The following is a 19,310-nucleotide window of genomic DNA, read 5'->3' as shown; positions in this document are numbered from 1 at the left end:
CAGATGTCCGCTGTTGTTCTCCACACAATATTACTGCTGATAAGGAAGCAATGTGAGAATATTGTCAAGATCATTGTTGGATCATCGTTACTTGTTTATCTTTTCCCCTGATTCAGATTGAGAGGAAAAGCTCTAAAAAGGACTTGTGCTCAATACTTTCTGAGCTGGCTGGACTTGAACGAAGGCCACAGAAAACTGAGAAAAATATGTAAATAGAGTAATATTTGAGTGGAAATAATCAAACTGTCCTTTATTTCCTCTCCCATAACTTAAAACACCAGTTGTAAATTACATTTCAGGGGCAGCGTTCTCTGCGTGGAATGTGACAGGCCCCCTCCTCTCTCTCTCTCTCTCTCTTATACATAACCACGCTCCGTTGAGATAAATATGTTTGCTCTGGAACAAAGTGCCTCCATCTGGATAGAGATGTCACAGCTGGAAAACTTCACACTAATAACATATCCCTGGACCCCTGTTATACACAGACGCACACACGCGGATACAAACAACCGCTGACCGAACGAGACCTCGATGTCACAAGGACAGTCTTATTTATTGATGTTTAACGGCAGTATGGCAGCGAAGTTCAAGGCTCCAGGTCAAAGCTGCAGAATAATTCTCAATCGCTGTCCCCTGCTTGGCCAATTAAAACATTCCTGCACCTTGTTTTATTCCCCCTTCTTTCTCTGTTTCGCAGACTGTTGGATTATAGTTTTTCAGGAGTCTAGTGTGAAACTAAAGATTTTAAGTGTCACTAACCAAACAGGTATAGTCTGGAGACCATTAGTCAGCCCTTAGTGTTAATGTGTGAAATGAAGACGGATGAAAAAATAATGGCACCTGGGGAATGACTCTCCTAATGTTGTGATCACCTTCCGTAAAACTACAAAGGTGTGATTTTAAACACATAGCAGCGGCAGATTTAGAGGCAACACAATCATAATAAATCACAGTGTGTTTAGTCATGCCCTGCCGTGCCTGATTCTGTTCGGGAGGTGCTGAAAACATCTGGGCTTTTTGCAGCCTGGGGGGGGCCCGGAGACGGTCGGCCATGTTTAGATTTGTCGTCCACTGCCGCGGACGTACAGAGAAAGGTAGGGGATGTCAGAGGTCATTTTATGGCGTGGGCTGAGGTTAGAGTTTAAAAAAACAATACAGTTTCTTAGGTGAAGTTAAAATGATAATCCTTGATGACAAAACTTATTTTAATACTAGCTTTGGTCTTCTGTCCAGGTGCCTAATGAAACCACAGCCATGTCTGAGAGATGTGCTCATTCTTAATTGCTATTCATCACACCTGGGACTTCATAACACCCTGCTTATCTCATTAGCAAGCCATCTACACAAAAGGGGGTCAAGCCCACCAGCTGACACTCATTTTCTGGAACAGGTAAAGACTAGCCTGAGGAATGCTAGGAATCTGCTTTCTGCATGTGTTGTTACTCAGATCTTTCCAAAATATCCTTATCTGCTTTGTCTGACTTCTCCTTAGCCTTAAACCCATTGTGTCGTCAACAAACACACTTGAGGAATCAAAGAGATCTTGCCAAACATCTGTTGCAAAGCCATTCCAGCACCGCCATGAAGGCAATGACAGACGATCACCTTAAACGAATGCTACTGGATGATAATCACCCTCTGGAACCAGGAACGCTACACCGTTTCATTGTTTGTTTCAAGGTGATAAGAAATGACAGCATTATAGCAACATTTTACATTTTTGCTTAAAAAAAAAAAGTTAAGTTTCACTTTTATTTCCTTTAAATCCCAATATGATTTAGTCCACAGTGCCACCCTGTGGTCACATGAATGTAACTGTTGCTGAAACTCCTTACTAAGATCAATTATATTAACCAACAACAGTCAAAATAAGCATACATGCAAAACATTACAAATATAAAAAGGTTGACGTTCTTTCTATTAACGCTATTACTAAACAAAACTGGAGAAATCTCGGGAAGCAGGTCTATGCAAATGTCTACTGAATATTAAACAAAAGACGAGCCTTTGCTTTTCGGGACTCACCCCCCCAGTATCTGTCCTTGGCCCGGTCAACCCTCACCAGTCCATCGGTGGAGCTTTCCAAACATCAAAGTCTCCCACATCCCCAAGACCTGCAAACAGAGCCCCCCCACCACGGTGCATCAACGCTGCTCCTGCCCTGAATCAAAGAGGGCTGTGAACAACTCACCCTGCAGACTGGAGGAATGCACCATGCGGAGACACCTGTTGCAAGGGCTCCAAAATAGAGTCTGATAGATATATCTATATGCTCAATCCTGCACGGGACATCTGGACACAAACATCAAAGAATTACAAGTTATAGTCTGGAATAATTATATTAGACCCAAGAAGATCAACACCGGCAACGAGGTGACGTCTGGCATTTCACTGTCACTTTACTGGCGTGGGATAGTGGTTGTAGGAAGCAGGAGGTGAATGAGTTTTTCTTGCACGCTTTTTGGAAAGCAAAGTCGTGAAGCAAAGTGTAGAAAACAGACAATCAAATGATTACCAATGGCTTAAACACAAAGATGTCCAATTAAATTCTGAGGTATGAGGTCCTAGTAAGTTGGGAGTGTATTGGAGAACTTTCAAAGTCTTCCTGAAAGCACACAAAAATACAACAACCCACGATTACCAACTTAAACAACAAAAGAATGCACTCCATTATCTCTCGCATCTGGAACCCATCACTGTTTCTCTGTCGAACGATGCTTCACTTCAAAGTGTTTGCTTTTATAAAATGATCCGGGGGAAGGGGCACAGCACAAGCTGCAGGCAGCCAAGGTCTCACAACACACGATAAGTGTACTCGCAAGTGTTTCTCCAGCTGAGGAGATAAGACTGTTTTCGAGCACTGGGATGGAAACTTTCTTTCCAGCTGCAACAGTGAAAAGAAAGGGGGGAACTTGTACGACTCGCACTAAACTTGGAGAGAGAAATCGAAAAACAGTCAATTCGCTTTGAAGACGGCAGGACGGCAGCGAGGGTGATGTCCGGCAGAAGCGTCCTCCTGCAGCTACCCTGTGAAAGCCTTCATTCATGCCCGAGACAAGCGCGGCTTTCTTCCTCTGCCCCCCCACGCCTGTCTTTCAGTGCTGGTGCTCTGTGTGCACCTCAATGCAAACCTGGGAGATAGTGCCAGCTCCCCCTGCTCCTGACTGCAGAGCTAACTTCTCACACGGAGCCAGATCTTGCCCGACTCCAGGGCCGAGCCCGAGTCCTGCCCCCACAGCAGTCCCAGACACAGAGAAACAATTCATCCCGCAGGAGAGGGAGGGGATGGGGGGGCAAAGGCCAGCGAAGAGGACGCAAAGAAAGCAGACGAGAGTGTGCTCAGAGTGGGGCTTTTAAACAGCGTCCCACCAGGCCCTGTCGTCCGCCCCCCACTCCCGCAACGATAACACAGTCGTGACTACATTATTGTTTTTCTGGGAGGATGTTTTTAAATATGCCTCATCGTTCTCGGTATTAGTTCTTGATACTTTGTGGCTTCAACAATAACAGAATTGTTCTGTTCCAAAATTGATACTGAATTTAAAATGTAAAAGAGAGAAAAGGGAAGGAAGCCAAAGACAGACCCGCTTTGAAGTCTTTAGTTAAAGCACGGCCTTGGACATTAAAGGATGTTCAGCAATAATAAGAGCAAAGCCCGGAGGATAAAAACTTAAGCGCACTTGAAGACAGCCTTTGTCGTCGTGTTAGGCGTGTTTCGGCTCATTACCGCTGCGTTCAGATGGAACTGCGGCTGAGCGCTTGGCTCCAACACTGGCGATCTGCTGCGATTACACATAATTGTTGTTGAATATGTAGTTGTTGTTCAATCTGAGCCTATCATTAGGATTGTATACAAAAGGTGTATGTATTCAATGAGCACGTGGCCCCACGTATGCGGCCACATTCGGTTTTAAACTCCAGCCCAAGAATTTGAGAGTCTTTGGACTACAGTTCATGGTAAACTCAACATACTCTCTCTTTGGGGCCAGTTATATTTCCGCCACCAGTATAGATTTACTCACTGAATGATGCACAAATAATAAAACTTCAAAAATAACTCACAGTTGAACTGTTTACCGTGAACTGTAATATGCACTTTAAGGGTAAAGAAACCCCTCCATACATTCAGTAACGCCACTGAGCCGAGGAGTCACTAGAAACGGAACGGGACATTTCCCAAGATGCATCAGGACCAAACACACTTACATGTTTAGTACCGTCATGTTGCAAATCCTGGTATAAGAGGATGAGAGTTTGGATAAATTAGGTCTTAGTTGGAAAAACAGCACAGGGGACACAAAAACATCACAAAACAACATGATGTCTTCTTTATTTTAATCCGTTTGGCTTTTTTCAGTAACTCCTCAGTGATGCCTTTTACTAATATGAATTTAATAGCAGCATGTATTATTTAGCTTAATTGTTATTTTATACTATACTGTTGACAGGTTTCTTCCCATCACAGGGGAAGGGATAAAGACATGACTTATAATCCCAAGACAGTTGGTTTGACCCCAGTGTCATATTTTGGCTGGGGGTCTTTACATGCCCTTGGAGACGATCTTGTCAATCGCACATCAATCCCAATCAATACGAACAGGTTTGTTTGTTCTCTCAACAGCTTGACAAAGCCTGTTTCTTCAAATTGAAATTCAGTACATTTAATTCAGACAGGAATATTAAATATGCCACCATTTTTCTTTTTGGATAAGTTGGCCGGTTTCATGTCTGTCACAAGGAAAATAAGAATTAATATAATCATAAAACATAAAGAAAGGGAGGGATATTGTAAGCAGCTTTAAGAAAGCAGTATAAATCAATTTCAAAAGGGCGACAAATACAATTAAGTCTGCCAGAGTAGAGCGGACATTAAAAGAGACAAACGGAGGTCAAAGACAGCGCGGTCGATTAAAAACGAAAAAGCATTGACTCTGAAAATGAACGGAGGGTTGTAAACAATGACAAGTGAGTGAACCAGCCTGGCAGATATTACTTAGGGTATCTGAGCAGGATTGATTGAGCAACAGGCACACAACACAAGAATCGCATCACCTGACCCCGTGTGCCAGTCGCTCGTATACATGTGTAACGAATGTACAAATTCCATCCTACTAATTAATAGCACTTGAACTCTCAAAGGATTTAGCACTAAGCTTTCCTCTCCTGACACAACAGAAACCTATACCTGCACCTTCAGTGACACAACCAACACATACTCTTATCCTCAGACATTCCTCTCTGCTCACTCACTCACTCGCCCTTCACTGTGAAGAAGTAAAGTCTACAAGCCTATTGGCATATTCTTTAACACCCAGAGAGAAAGGGGAATTTGAAACCTTGCCTTTTCTTCTCAGCATCCACCGCCATAACTGACAACAAAATGTGTGCCTTCCTCTGTCTTTCTTCCTTTCCTTCTCACTTTCTTTCTCTCTCTTCTCTCAGCTTTCTTTTCCGTTCCTGAAGGCTCCCGTTTGTAATCTCCTACAACATGGTACAACTTGAGAAAGGGAGGGAGGGAGGGAGGGAGAGAGAGAGAGAAAGGAAGGCTGGAGGGCAGAGGAGAGAAACCTGAAACCTCAGGTTGTCTTCAAACACTCCAGATTTTCTCTCACTCTCTCTCTCTTTCTGTTTTTCCAACATTGGTTGCCTTGCACTGGATGTCTGAAGGAAGCGAGGTACGGCGACAGATTTCTGCCCTAGAGTCACAAGAGTTAGAGTAGCCCTACATATTTCGGGAATGGAAAATTAAACCCTTAGGATTCTATTTGGAAAGTGTAAGTGCAGTGACCCCATTGCTTAAGAAGTTGTATTTTGTATAGGCTAAACCTCCTGAACATTAAAGATGAACCACAAAGCACAGTAAAAACCGTGATCAGAGAAGTAAATACAGCATACAGAGTACAATACAGAGTAAATGTGATGTAATGTTTTTATATCAGAACACAAAGCTTTGATTGTTTTAATCTTAACACAGCTGTGTGGAACTCCTTATAATGTTTGCATTTCTCAACAGGGTTTTAGATATGAAACCCATTAAAGTGTTGCAAGTGCAATGAATACACTATGCAATCAAAAACAAATAGAGTAGACTTCCTCTCCCACATCCGCTAGATTAACGAATCTGATATGCAGGCCATGAATGGGTTAAAACTCTACATTTAGTGTAAAATCAAGACTTCGTTTTAAAAGAAGACTTGCATAATCAGTACATGGTCTGTGTTAGGAGACGCTGTAGACTTAAGTTTTACAAGGTATGCCAAAAAACAACAATAACCACGAATAGCCAACGGAGGTATCATTTGGGTTCTACCACAGCAGCATATAAACGGCCGGCCATCGCCTCCAGCTCAGTGCCTGCAGTCACATGTGAACCAGTCCCAGCACAGATACATCTGAACTGGTTAAGGATGTCACCTGCAGCAGAACGCAAACCTGATGCACTGAGGAGCCCCCGGACCGGAGCTGGCCTCCTCTTAAAAGCAAGACCATTTCAAGGTTATGGATTGTTAAAAGCATCTCTCTCAAATTAGCATTTAGTGGGCCGAGAGACTAACGCAGAGCTTTCGTGAATGTAAAAGAGCGATCGGCAGACCGAAGATGGATACGAAGTGACCGACGTAGACATCTCACCATGAAAAACATTTCATTTTAGATGAGCTACAGATTGTGTTTGCTGTATAAATGTGGCATCAAACACCAGGGAGTAAACGGCGCCACACGACAAGCACACACGTGATTCGCCATGGGGACAGTATCGGTCACGTCAGTCGAAGGAGCAAAACTGGAAAAAACTGTGCCGTCCCCAGGGATGCTCAGCCCAATGGTTCCCATCTATTAATAGGAGAGGAAACAGGAAAGCAAAGCCACTCCCTTGAGCTCAGTAGACATCAGAAAAGATGTGCCAGCTGTACCCTTCCCCCCCATCCCTACCACCAACCTCTCTCTCTCTTTCTCTATCTCTCTCTCTTTCTTTCTCTCTCTCTGCTGAGGAACACAAGGCCAGTCTAGTTCACTGCACACAAGTTGTTTGTTTCTTGATTTGTTTCTTGTTTTCTTGTTTTGTTTGGCGTGTAAAGCACAATATTATACAAAACGATGATGCAATCGTGGGCAACATCTGGGCGGACGCTGCCACTGCGCTGAATTGCTAACTGCTGGCTGACAAGGCTGGCAAACATTTATTCATTTAGTCAGTGAGTTAGTTTCACTGCAAAGTTAATGACTTTTCTAAAACACATTAAGAAATATTGATTCTATTGCATTTCATTTTATATTACTTTATATCTCACGCCTTTCTGCAAGTTGATTCTCAGTCAGGAAGGCACTCGACGTAGAATAACACACAACACAAGGACATATTATGCAATAATGTATGCAGCGAGGGAAAATCGAATACAAGATACGACAAAGGCAGCAACAACACAGTATGCTTGAATAGTAGCTCGAATTAGGCTAATGTTTACAGCGTTCTGCTTCCTCCTGTCTACAGCAAGTCAGACTGGAGGAAAAATAAATATGGTTGGTGAAAAATTAAACGAATAGGAAGTTTGAACAGGGCCAGGTCAGGGTCCGCGAGCAGCACAGTAATCATTAGCATTCGACTGTGTGGGGAAATGTCACATGTGCCTTTGAGCCTATCGTGCCATTTCCCTTCTGTGATACGGCGATCTGAACCAGACAAGTTACAGAAAATCTAATAAGGCGAGGGATAAAATGCTGCTGAGCCTCCGAATAATATCATATCAATCCTCGATATACACTGCTGGGAATCTGGAGCTGCTGCTTATTCTACTTTCAAATTAAAATGAACATGACTATCTGACAGTGCGGACCAAAGACTGTAGGAGAGGGTACGGCATCTGCCAGGGGACAGAACGGACAGGAAATAAACTCAGGTGTCATGACCAGCCACCCAAGCTAAGCCACGCTAAGCCATCTTCTGTTACAACAGATAGGAGTCGGCCACCGTGCCATTCTGTATGTCAGTCAGTTTTCCCTTTGCCCTTTGTGCCTGTCCCTCAGTGTTAATATCCAGGCCCTCACACACCCACAGTAGTTGTCAAGCTGTTTGTGCCACCCAGTGTTTTAGAGTTATATTCCAGGACAAAACTCATGTCAGCCATTGTTTATTTCACAGAGTACCTCATCAGACTGACGGCCCCACCACAGAGAAATGGACAAAGGTCCAGCTACCATGGGGGCGCCTGCCATCCCCCCTAGTGCGAATGTACCCTGCTGGACGGCACAGTTCACCGCGTTCAGTCACTGACAGGCCGCGTTGGCTTCGACGCAGCAGAGCAGCGCTGTTCAGCCTGAGACCACTGGGGTCGGCTACGCTTGCGTAACAGCAAGCAGTTATGTAACTCATGTCTGCGGGGTCTCTCTCGCCTCGCCTCCCCGAGACGACGCCTGTCAGGATTGTTCTGTGCTGACTCTTCTCGCGACTCCGCAGCGATTCCTGGTGGACTGAGGCAGCTGAGCACACATATCCCCCCCCAGCCCCAAAGCCTCCTTTCTCTGCCCCCTGTGGAATCTCATTCTCTCTGTAAAACCCCTTTGTTGGTTTCTGTCTGATTCAGTCCACCCCCCACAGCTCATCCGTCTCCAGAGCCCCCCGTTGCCGTGCCCCTCCAGCCTAGAGAGTCCCAAATGAAGACACACAGACTCTCTTCTCTGCGCCCGAGTCCGTATCCACTTAGCGAAAGTGAAGCGCGGTGAAGTGTTTAGATAAAGGCATTGTACATATTGATTGATTGATAGCACTTGAAAGCACTCTACCTTTCTTTTCTCGTTCTTTCTTTGGTGGTGACCCTGCCCTCTGTGATCGTTCGTGCATCACTTTCAACCACAACTAATGGTCTCGCTCTCCCTCAGAGTTGGCAGTGAGTTCAGGAGTGACAGCGCTCAAGTCTGACCAAACCAAGCCTTATAATGGAGTCACCCCAGCGTCAGCTCCTTAGATTCAGGGTCCACTGGAACGCTGTAGCCCTTTATCCTTTATCCCTTTACCCTTTATCTAAATGTGATATGGCATACCCTCCACAGGTAGCCTGACTGACTGTCACATATTTCCTGTTCCTTCCCAGTTCATAGAGCTGCAGTGAGATACGTGCCTGTACCGTTTTCAGATGCTCCCTGCGCTGAGAGAACCTGCAGTACAGCCGTTCCTGAGCTGACAACCCTAAGGGGTTAACTGTGCCGTACTTTTCAAAATAGCACCTGAGCAGCAAACTAGAATTCCTCACAGACTTCAAGAAGAGGGACCACTATGTCATATAAGCATAAACACACACGCTTGTGTACAGTTTGCTGTGTGTGTCATCTGTGTGTGTGCTGTGTGAGGCCTGAGCAGAAGCTTTATTGCCCCTCGGTATGCGACTGTCTAGGAAAGATGACCCTGTTGCCCTTCTCCTCCCTTTCCACCCTGCTCCAGGGGCCAGAGGGCAGGTATACACAGTGCACAGCGCACTGTTTGCTGTCGTTATCACCAGACAGATTCACAAAAAAAGTGTATACATGAACAAACAGACCTAGACACTGACCTACGCCATGCTAGGATTCAGAGACTACATTTCATTCGTTATATAATTCATATAGGCCTAATGGTCACAAAGGTCCCAAATCTCTGTGCGAAAAGTTGGCTCCCAGAAAGCCTCTCCTAATTTAATAGAGTGAGTCTGAAACACGGCTTCAAAGACGTCAGACATGTCTATTGACTACTTCAACTGCAGCTGAACTGGAGTTTGTCCGTTTTGTCTTTCCCCTGCTCTTACTTCTCCCTAATGTTGCGCTGCCATTTACAGTTCAATACAACAAGAATGAGTTTCTCCTGTGGCTGTTGCGGCTGCACCTGTATTTAAAACTTTTTCAGAGAATCACAGCCTGTTCGCTTTGTGCTAAAGGGTAAATGGTAACGGGTGAATGTAAATAAAACCTAAATATATCAAGGAGAAGATGTCTACTCCCAATTAAAAATAAAAGTAGCTTCTCTCCCACTGCATAGCTCACATATTGCATCACACTAAATCAAACAATAATGAAAGAAGACCAGTGATTCACCTCAATACCGTGCAAATACTGCTTCCGTAATAAAATACATCATCATGCTTTCCAGGATGGTGCATCTCTGTTACACAGCCTGGCTTCTGCACCTAACAAAAGACTCCTTGATTCAAGCGGAGAACAAGCGGTTTCGCTGTGCGCTGTCGGAGTGAACGGACGGCACGCGTGGCCCGGAGGTGAGATAGTGACGGACCAATGCAGATCCAAGCCGTTGAGATACAGTCTTGAGTCATCAGTTGTGGTTATGCATTGCCAGGAGCTGTAAGACCCGTACCAGTGAGGTCATCAGCCATCAGAAAGGGAGGAAAAATGCAAAATACAGAACTGTCCTTCATTGTATACATTGCAAAATACTCTGAATGCACACAACTGCAAAACAGCCTTGATCTCTGTAAAAGTAAATGTGTAACTGTTTATTAGTCTCATGTTGACAATTCACACTATAATAAAGTCAGATATATTTAAGGAAGGTACTGTTATTCTAATAAACTAAAAATCAATTAAGAAGGGGATTGTACAATTTACACAAAGGATTCAGATTGTATTCTTTACTATTAAATCTTTTTTATTCTTCTTGTCTCCCTCTAAAAACTGCAGATCAAAGTGTGCTCTGATCTTGCCAAAGGGGAGGTGGGTGTGGTTCGTTTCAAATCTTTAAAAAAAGTCTTATCTGGAGCCACACCTTCTTGTTCAAATTCATATAATAACAGCGTGTTCAGGGAGTCACGAAAGACCGCATCTGAAGCGTGAGTTAAGCAAGACATGCATTCGCAAAACAATTACTGGCTGGTTGCATTTCTTTTTAATTAGCCTATTTTTAAAATGAAGATAAATTACTTATTTATGCGTTTATTTTAATTAGGACCCCCCGGGAGAATGATTTTGAGATTGCGAACGTTGCCTATATGTAATTAAGATCACGGTCCATCTTCAGGGAGGAAGGCAGGCCTCATTAGTCAGTTTTCCGATTTCAAACACACGAGAGCTTGTTCACGTGAAGATCAACAGCTGTCCACAATTCATGACAATCTTATGAAAAGACCTAAAAGTCTGTTACAGGCATAAACAAAAGTGGATTCAAAACCATGCTGGATAGCTTGGCCAGGAACATGTAATTACAGCTACTTCTTAGTCAAGCAGGTGCATTTTTTTAAATCCTAAACAGCTCATGGCAACTCAGGGTAAACGGATTACACAACACTACAGTTTGCAAAAGGCAGGGAAGCCTGGGATTGACCGTTTCGGGCAGAGAACTATGCAAAGCCTGCCAGGTGGGGCTACCTGCGCTCTCTCCAGGTAACCAAGCTCCTTCTGCGGCTTAAAGGAAATCCCGGGAGAGAGGTCAAGAGGTGGCCTGTTCATTAGGATTCATTACCTCTAGCGCGGCAGGGAGACGGCAAACACAGGGCAGACCCAGACACCTGCTGCCGGCGGAGTCACTCATCTGCAGCTCGATGAGGCAGCTTGTCAAGAGCATTGGAAACAAAACAGGAACGCTGCACTTTTACAACAACCCCACAGCGCCGCACTACAGGGCTACAGAAGGCCACCTATTTCCACCGCCTAAAAAGCTTAATGCAAACAGGCTGACGATTCAGTTTAGACCTATAAATATTCCATCTACGCCGCTGAATCCAGCCAACACGGGACACAGGGAAGACAGGGAAAAAAAATTATTAAAAAAAGATAATGTTCTAGCCAAGAAATAATAAAAAGCAAGCATCTCAGTTAGAACATTATCTCTAGTAAACTCGTCATTTTCCCACACAGCCAGATTCTCCTAACAGTTAAATATGGGGTCTGTGGTTCCTTCATAATGTGCAGACCCCCCCTCCCGAACACACAGAGGAGTCGGGTTATTAAAATCTCAGCAGAAGGGGATTTAGTTAGAAATGGCGCTGACCCCCCTCCGTGATCGAGAAGCACAATGCAGTGGGCTTGGACGTCCCCCAGGAAGGAGCAACTGCAGAGACAAGCCCTGTTCCCAGGACGGGCCCTTAAAAGGGACGCAAACGAGTTTCTCACCGTCCAGAAAATGTGCAGCGAAGGCAAAACGACTGAAGAAAATAAATGAAATGAAACACTCCCCTTTGAGGCTCTGAGAACTGGAGTGCACGCAGCTCAGAGCTCACATCTCCATGGCATGGGCACTGATCCACAGTGTTACCTAGATACTGTCAGCGGGCCGGAGAAATCACTTGTGTTGCGTGCAGTGGGAAGGCTCGGCCGGGCCTCCCTCATGACCCGCTGGAGACCGACACGTCCCTGGCAGGCAGCGGGCGCAGCCAGGGGGTGTGTCGAATGGCAACAATGGGGCAGAGCGGGGCATTTCAGCCTGACGGTAAACTGGCAGCGATCGGTGCCTCTGGAGTCATTAGTCATGAGGAGGTGTCTGGCTTTTGCAGATTACAGGCTGGCAGCCGACGCCGCTGCAGTTCTCCGGAGATCTGGACAGAACCATCTCCTCCAGCAGCTCTCCGTTGCTCGGAGACTAGTGCCAACACCAGATCAACACTGTGCCCTCCCCGAGAATCGCAGATTACAAGGTTGTACCCTACTGGCGTTTAATTTACCATCAGGAGTCACTTTATACTACTGGTAAATAAACAAAGGGTTGGACATCGGCTTGTAATTTGCGTAGTAGGTCAGGATAATCATTTGGTCTAGGCTTTGAAAGACCAGATATTACTGAAGGTCTCCTTTGGGGTGAGTCTCAATCCTCACACAATGAAGGCAGAGAGAGGTATAACACAGGAGACAGTGGGGGCAGGGGTGTGAAAATGGTTTACCCTGCAAGCATGAATGTCAGGGATTTGAAGAATGAATTCTTGTAAGGGTTTCACTCTGGACTTCAAACTACACTTGTGTCAGTGAGGAACACCCCAGGGGCGGTTAGCAGCAGACGAGAAAATCAAACCTGTCTTTTTCAGCACATGTCCATCCCTCTGTGAAAACCTTTGCATTTCTTTTGTTTCTCGCATGCAAATGAGCAGGTGACAGGTGACATGAGGCTGGCGCTCAGGTCTGTAATTGGATTCAGAACAGCAGCTCTGAATGACAGCTGGCACCGGGGCAATGGCAAATTAGCATTTAGTGGGCCGAGAGACGAACGCAGAGCTTTCGTGAATGTAAAGGAGCGATCGGCAGACCGAAGACGAATACGAAGTGACCGACATAGACACCTCACCATGAAAAACATTTCATTTTAGATGACCTACAGTTTGTGTTTGTTGTACTAGTGCCGCATAAATGTGGCATAAACACCAGGGAGTAAATGGCGCCACACGACAAGCACACACGCGATTCGCCATGGGGACAGTATCGGTCACGTCAATTGAAGGAGCAAAACTGGAAAAAACCGTGCTGTCCCCAGGGATGCTCAGCCCAATGGTTCCCATCTATTAATAGGAGAGGGAAGCAAAGCCACTCCCTTGAGCTCAGGAGATATGAGAAAAGATGTGCCAGCTGTACCCTTCCTACCCCCCCACCCCCATCCCTACCACCAACCTTCTCTCTCTCTCTCTCTCTCTCTCTCTCTCTCTCTCTCTCTCTCTCTCTCTCTCTCTCTCTCACTCACTCCCTTGGGGGGGATGTTTCATAAAAGCCAAGCCTCCAAATACAGTCAAAGAGCGACGGAAATGGCTTCTGACAGACCAACACATTCCAGACTCCCATCCTATTTCTCTTTTCAATTCCTTGTGCTGAAGAACTCACTGTGGCTACCAAAGCTTTTCCCGGTGATTAAAAGACACTACAATCTGCGCCATCTACAGCTGTTCGGCAGATTTCGTAACCCCCCCAGACCCCCGTAAATCTCTGCGTCTCGGCCTATTTAAAGTACGGCAGGACAGGGCCTCTCCAGATGCATGCAATGCCTCCTCTGAGCTCGGAGAGGCTTCTGAAAGACTTCAAGTGCCCATTATAGGCTGGCTTTTGAGTGAAGCGGTTTGGGGAGAGGAGGAGAGAAAAAAAAAGATTAAAATGTCAGCGCCTGAAGGGTGACAGTGCTGCAGTGTGTGTTTATCTCACGCAGGACAACAGCGTTAAGAGCTCAGGAGGTAGCATTTCAGTGTCCAAAAGGAAGAAGACCGACTCCGTATGCCACGTGCTTTCCTCAAGATATATTTTCTTATCTACCTCCGAGGCCGAAAGAAGCATCACAGACAAGAGAAGACTGTTCCTGAATCTCAAGGACAGAGTGCATTAGATAAGGGAAGGGGAGGATAGTTGGGTTCGTTATACCGTAGATGTGTGCGTGGCGGAGAGAGAGAAGGAGAATTAAGTGTTTTAGCCGTCGGGATTCATCTCAAGCAGTGGAAGTGCTGATCATGAGTAACTGTGGAGGTTAGCGAAGTGCATGGTAAAGGGTTTTCTCAAAAAGGTAGCACAGAAGTAAAAAATCACCGCAGGACACGACCTCGGGGTTTTAGCCACAAGGAACCGAGATGCTCTACGGCCATCTCTATTGGAGGAGAGGTTGAGAGTGGCAGTTGGGGGCGGGGCCTGCACTCGGTTCTCGTGCCAACACCACATTCCACACGCAGGTGACGGAGTGCAATTTTTCCGACTGTGATGTCGAAATACGTTGCCGGTGTGGACACATTCCTGTTCAGGAAAAAGATCCATCTGTCGCCTAGAGAGAAACGACGTTCTACAGAGCGTCCTCAACATTTTCTTCCCACACACTCGTAAAACAAAAAGCCAGTTTGAAAGAAACGTCAGGTCGGTGCATGTCGTCTCACGGCAAGGTGTTTAAACAAGACAATTGCGCACAAGGAGCGCTGGACCTGATGACAGTTATTAGTTCTTCTCTTCTTCCACACAAAACGAAAACCTTCTATGAAGAATTGCTTTGTAACCTGTCAGCAGCAACTTTTTAATCTATCTGTACCGAGGTGTGCCAAAACCAGCTCTTGTTTTTACTGTCCATTACAGTGTGGTGCACACAAATAGGATATCAAACGACCTGTAGTACTTATCCTGGGTTCTAAGACAATGCAATTGTCCACAATACTCTATTTTATTGTAGTTGTTTTTTGTTTGTATTGTTTATCATTTTCTTGGAGAATACGCATATATAAAATGAAAGAAAGCATCACCCAACCCAAGCCACTACCTCCCTTCCCATCCCCCCCACCGGATCTAATAAAACCAATCTCCTCTTAAAACTAATTGCATTTTGACCAGTAAATTATTAATGAAAATACAGCCATTTCAGAGTCATTAGGCCTAGCAATTACCAGGAACTAATATCAGCCACATAGATAGAACAAAACGCATTAAGAAAAGAGGAAACCAAGCGCGTTGAATATTCATGGCATTCTGGTGGGCGAGAATCGGCACAGAAATGTGCAGGAGGGTCAAACGGGGATGTTCATTTTCCTGCTGGTGCCAAGGAAAACGGAGGGAGGGAGGGAGGGACAGAGGAGGAGAGGTGGAGGGGCTTTGAGATATGTAGTCAGGTCTGTGTGTTAGGGCTAAAGAGAGACAGTGACAGGAATAAACAAAGGAGACTACAGAGAATAACATCAGGGAGGGAAAAGGTGCCCCAGATCTTATCAATATCTTCTCGAACTGCAACATCAGAATGTTGGAGACCTGGCAGTCGGAGCCGCCATTTTAGTAGGGTGCATGTGCTCACCAGGGAAGGAAACATGACAACATGTTCTCGTTCATAAATGACGACCACAGGCACGAGAAAAAGAAATGAATCTGCATCAATCACCAGTTAAACTCCCATCCCCCCCTTTCCAATGAGTGTAACCATCTCAATACCATAAAAGTCCATTAACAATGATTAAAGTGTGCCGGGGAGGTGGTCTCCAGCTAGCTACACTGACAACATTGATGAATGCCTCCTCCGAGAGAGCTATCCACTCGCTTCTCATTAGGAATTTGGCTTCTGTCCTCAGTCTCACTGCCGCGTGTGTTTTGGACAAACAGAGAGAGCGAGGAACAGATACATCCTCTATGCCACACATATTGTTCAAAGTCTCATCCAGGGCAGAACAGTAGAATTCTGTGCAGAATGTCAATCCCAGCTTAAACCCTTTTTATGACGCGGTTGACTACAATTCAGCCAGGCATCCTGCACACGGGCAGCCACATCGATGGTGGATTATCATTTAAAAGCATCGATAATCTGCAGGCCTGCATTTACACCACGACGGCCAAGATTCTTAAAGATAACGCCGGCTTTTGTAAACATGGAATAAAACAGAGAGCAAAGCACCGGAGCCAAGGCCTGGATTTCACATTGTCAGCACTCGGTAGAAAGCCTCCTGCCTCTATTAAACTAACCACATTTGCACACTGCAGGACAGCAGTGGTTTACAAAACATGTAATGTTCAAACCTCGGGAAAGGTAGATGCACAGATGAAAGCAGGACTGCAGGAGGAGAAAGCAAGGTAAAAACAAAGAAGTAAAATAAGGCATGAGGAACAACTCAGATTGACATTTCTAATTGACTTCATAATAACACTATCAATCATTAGGTCACAAATTCATTTCTAATTTATATACCATCATCATCCGATATCAATCCACTGCCTGATGAAGGCCTCCCTAAGATGTTTCGATAGATACAGATAGATAGATAGATAGATACACTTATACATGTATATACTGTATATACATGCAGTTAGGGCCTTAAATATTTGAACAGTGACACAATTGTCATCATTTTGGCTCTGTACGTCACCACAATGATGCTCTGCCAGGCCTGCACTGCAGCTGTCTTTAGTTCTTGGGCGTTTTGCCTTCAGTTTTGCCTTCAGCAAGTGAAATGCTGCTCAATTGGATTCAGGTCGGGTGATTGACTTGGCCATTGCAGAACATTCCTCTTCTTCACCTTAAAAAAGTATTGGGTTGCTTTCGCAGTATGCTTCGGGTCATTGTCCATCTGCACTATGAAGCGCCGTCCAATGAGTTTTGAAGCATTTGGCTGAATCTGAGCAGATAATATCGCCCTAAACACTTCAGACTTCAACCAAATACAAGGGAACCACAGGTAAGGTATCCCACAGAACTGTGTTCTTTCCTGTTTATTTGCTCTTTAATGTCTGTACTGTTAAACGTTAAACACAAAGCACAATAGGCAAAAGAGGCCAAGAATCACACAGTACAACGTGTGAGAAACAAGAGGGCTGAGCATTAAGACTAAGTCTCTTCAACATAACAAGACAGCAATAATCCTGCCTAAGATAACAAAAACAGGACGGGACCGTTTCCCCTCCGTGACGCCGGGCTGCAGGAGAAAGCGCTCCAAGCGTCTGCAATCGTGTCGGCGCTGATAGGTGCCCATCACAGTTAAAACAGTTGTAGCCACAGGAGCAGGGCCAACAATGGGAGCAGTGTTTGGAGAGGCCGCCTGGTGAGCAAACGAAAACAACGAGGGGCAAGTACAATCATAAATCTGTGCAGTCGAGCGTGGAGCCAGACGTGCAGTGCGTACCTGCGCCGAGTCAGCAGAAGCAGCGGCTCCCAACCAGCTGTTGGGATATGGAGACGTGTCCCGACCTGCGGGGAGCCGAGCCGGAGGAGGAGGACCTCACCTGCTTGTGTTGGCAACGCACAGAGCTGCCAACACCCCCCCCACACTGAACCTCATCTTAAATAACAGCAGTGTTTAAAATAGAGAACCAGAACAACAAATTCCTACCTGTGGGAGCCACGTCAGCTGTGGGTCTGGAGGGAGATCGGTCACACCTTGTCGAACAGGTAAACTGCTTTGACACTTCTCTCCCTTTCTCTCTCACCTTCCCTCTCCTCATCATTTCCCTCCCTTTTCTTGTCCCTCCCTCCTTTGAGTCTTCTGTCTGCTTGTGTTTCACCCAACTCCTTCCTCCACCACCCTCTCTCTCTCTCTCTCTTTCTCTCTCTCTTCCACCCCTCCTCTCTCTCGCTCTCTCTCTCTTTCTCTCTCTATTCATCTTCAGCTGGGCATTAGGTTAATTGTGCCCCACCTCTAATTACCCCAAAGAAAATGTGGATTCCAACTGAGAGTCCAGGTGTGTGGGAGTGTAGGCAGGGAACCACATACCTGCATACACACCTACAGCAGTCTGGATCAACCCAGTGTCTTGCGTGATTCCAAACAATATATACGTCTCGAACCAGACTGCTAAGCCTTGCCATTATATATAAACACACATACAAACACATTCATTTGCACTGAGCAGGCAGCTTGAGTTTCATCCCAGGAGTCTTGTTAAATTCTCCCTCACTCCTTCAGACCGAACTCACCATCATTCAAAAAAGCGATTGATCATTAAAACCCGATTTGATTCAGTGCCCTCTCAGTACGGAGCAGGATTTTAAAATCAAGCGCACAAAGGCAGAGAAATTCACAAGCAACAAACTGGGTGCCACACAAGTATACGTATTGTCATGAAGCAGTCATCTTTCGTGTGTCTTTGTCGATGTGTTTTGAGGTTGTGAAGAATGAATAACATCTTTTAATTGTTATTTTTAATTTCATGACTTTTTTCCTGTTGCAGGCCCTTTTGCATTATTGATATTATTTCACATACTGAGATGAGCCACCCTCTATAAGAAGCAAAAAATCAGGACATGCATCGACTTGCAAATAATGTGGTTATACTTTCAATCACTTCTGCAAGATCTGTTTCAATGTGCAACATGAGCACCCTTTAACTTTTCATTACAGCGCCTTGTAAGATCAGAGTGTCCCAAGACATAAGAGCCAGCCAAATAAGATCATCATAATCTCACCTGATGTGTGAATGATCACGGATAACCCTCTGCCAGTGTTGCATAAGGCGATTGGTCTATTTTTGAGACGTGGTGACTCACACGGAGATGTCAAGCCCATTCAGAAAGTGTTTAGTAACACCAAGGTGGACAACCACGCGTTTCCGAGTAGCTTGCTGTTTCGCAACACAACAAAACCGGAGAGGGAGAGAGAGAGAAGCAACCCATCCCACTTGTGACAATAATAACCTGCGGCTATTACTGGAGATGGAAACAGAAACTGGAGACCGCAAAAATCACAGCTGAGGATTAAATAAAAAACTGGAAACTTCAGTCAGAACCTGCCTCCTATTAACCCGTTTTCTGTCTCTTCCACTACAGGGTTAAAATCCTCAACAAAGTTTCAGTGTGTAAGCTGGCGCGCAGCCCTATTTATTGTCCATTTGAAGTCTTTTCTGGTTGCATTAATCCTCCTTGCTCAGTCCCATGGGCTGGCTCTCAGCCACACAGGACAGAGAGATTAGGATCGGTCTAT

The 19,310-nt window shown here is 45.3% G+C and overlaps 1 protein-coding gene across 8 annotated transcripts in view; it reads right to left on the bottom strand.

The window, feature by feature from the left end:
* The window catches only part of plekha6 (pleckstrin homology domain containing, family A member 6), a 108,594-nt gene that overhangs the window by 55,406 nt on the left and 33,878 nt on the right, over positions 1-19,310 (bottom strand). For 5 of the 8 annotated variants that reach the window (XM_066703178.1, XM_066703179.1, XM_066703186.1 and 2 more), the window contains exon 1: positions 5,342-5,492. The exons of 2 other annotated variants lie outside the window; for them this stretch is intronic. In XM_066703178.1, the coding sequence (XP_066559275.1) occupies positions 5,342-5,367 (26 nt within the window). In that variant the 5' untranslated portion in view covers positions 5,368-5,492. Of the gene's footprint in view, positions 1-5,341; positions 5,493-17,723; positions 17,788-19,310 lie in introns of those variants that run through there. One more of the 8 variants, XM_066703184.1, reaches the window with a different exon arrangement.

Source organism: Amia ocellicauda, chromosome 5, assembly GCF_036373705.1.
Source record: "Amia ocellicauda isolate fAmiCal2 chromosome 5, fAmiCal2.hap1, whole genome shotgun sequence".
NCBI lineage: Eukaryota > Metazoa > Chordata > Actinopteri > Amiiformes > Amiidae > Amia > Amia ocellicauda.
This window is presented reverse-complemented; position numbering and strand designations above follow the sequence as displayed.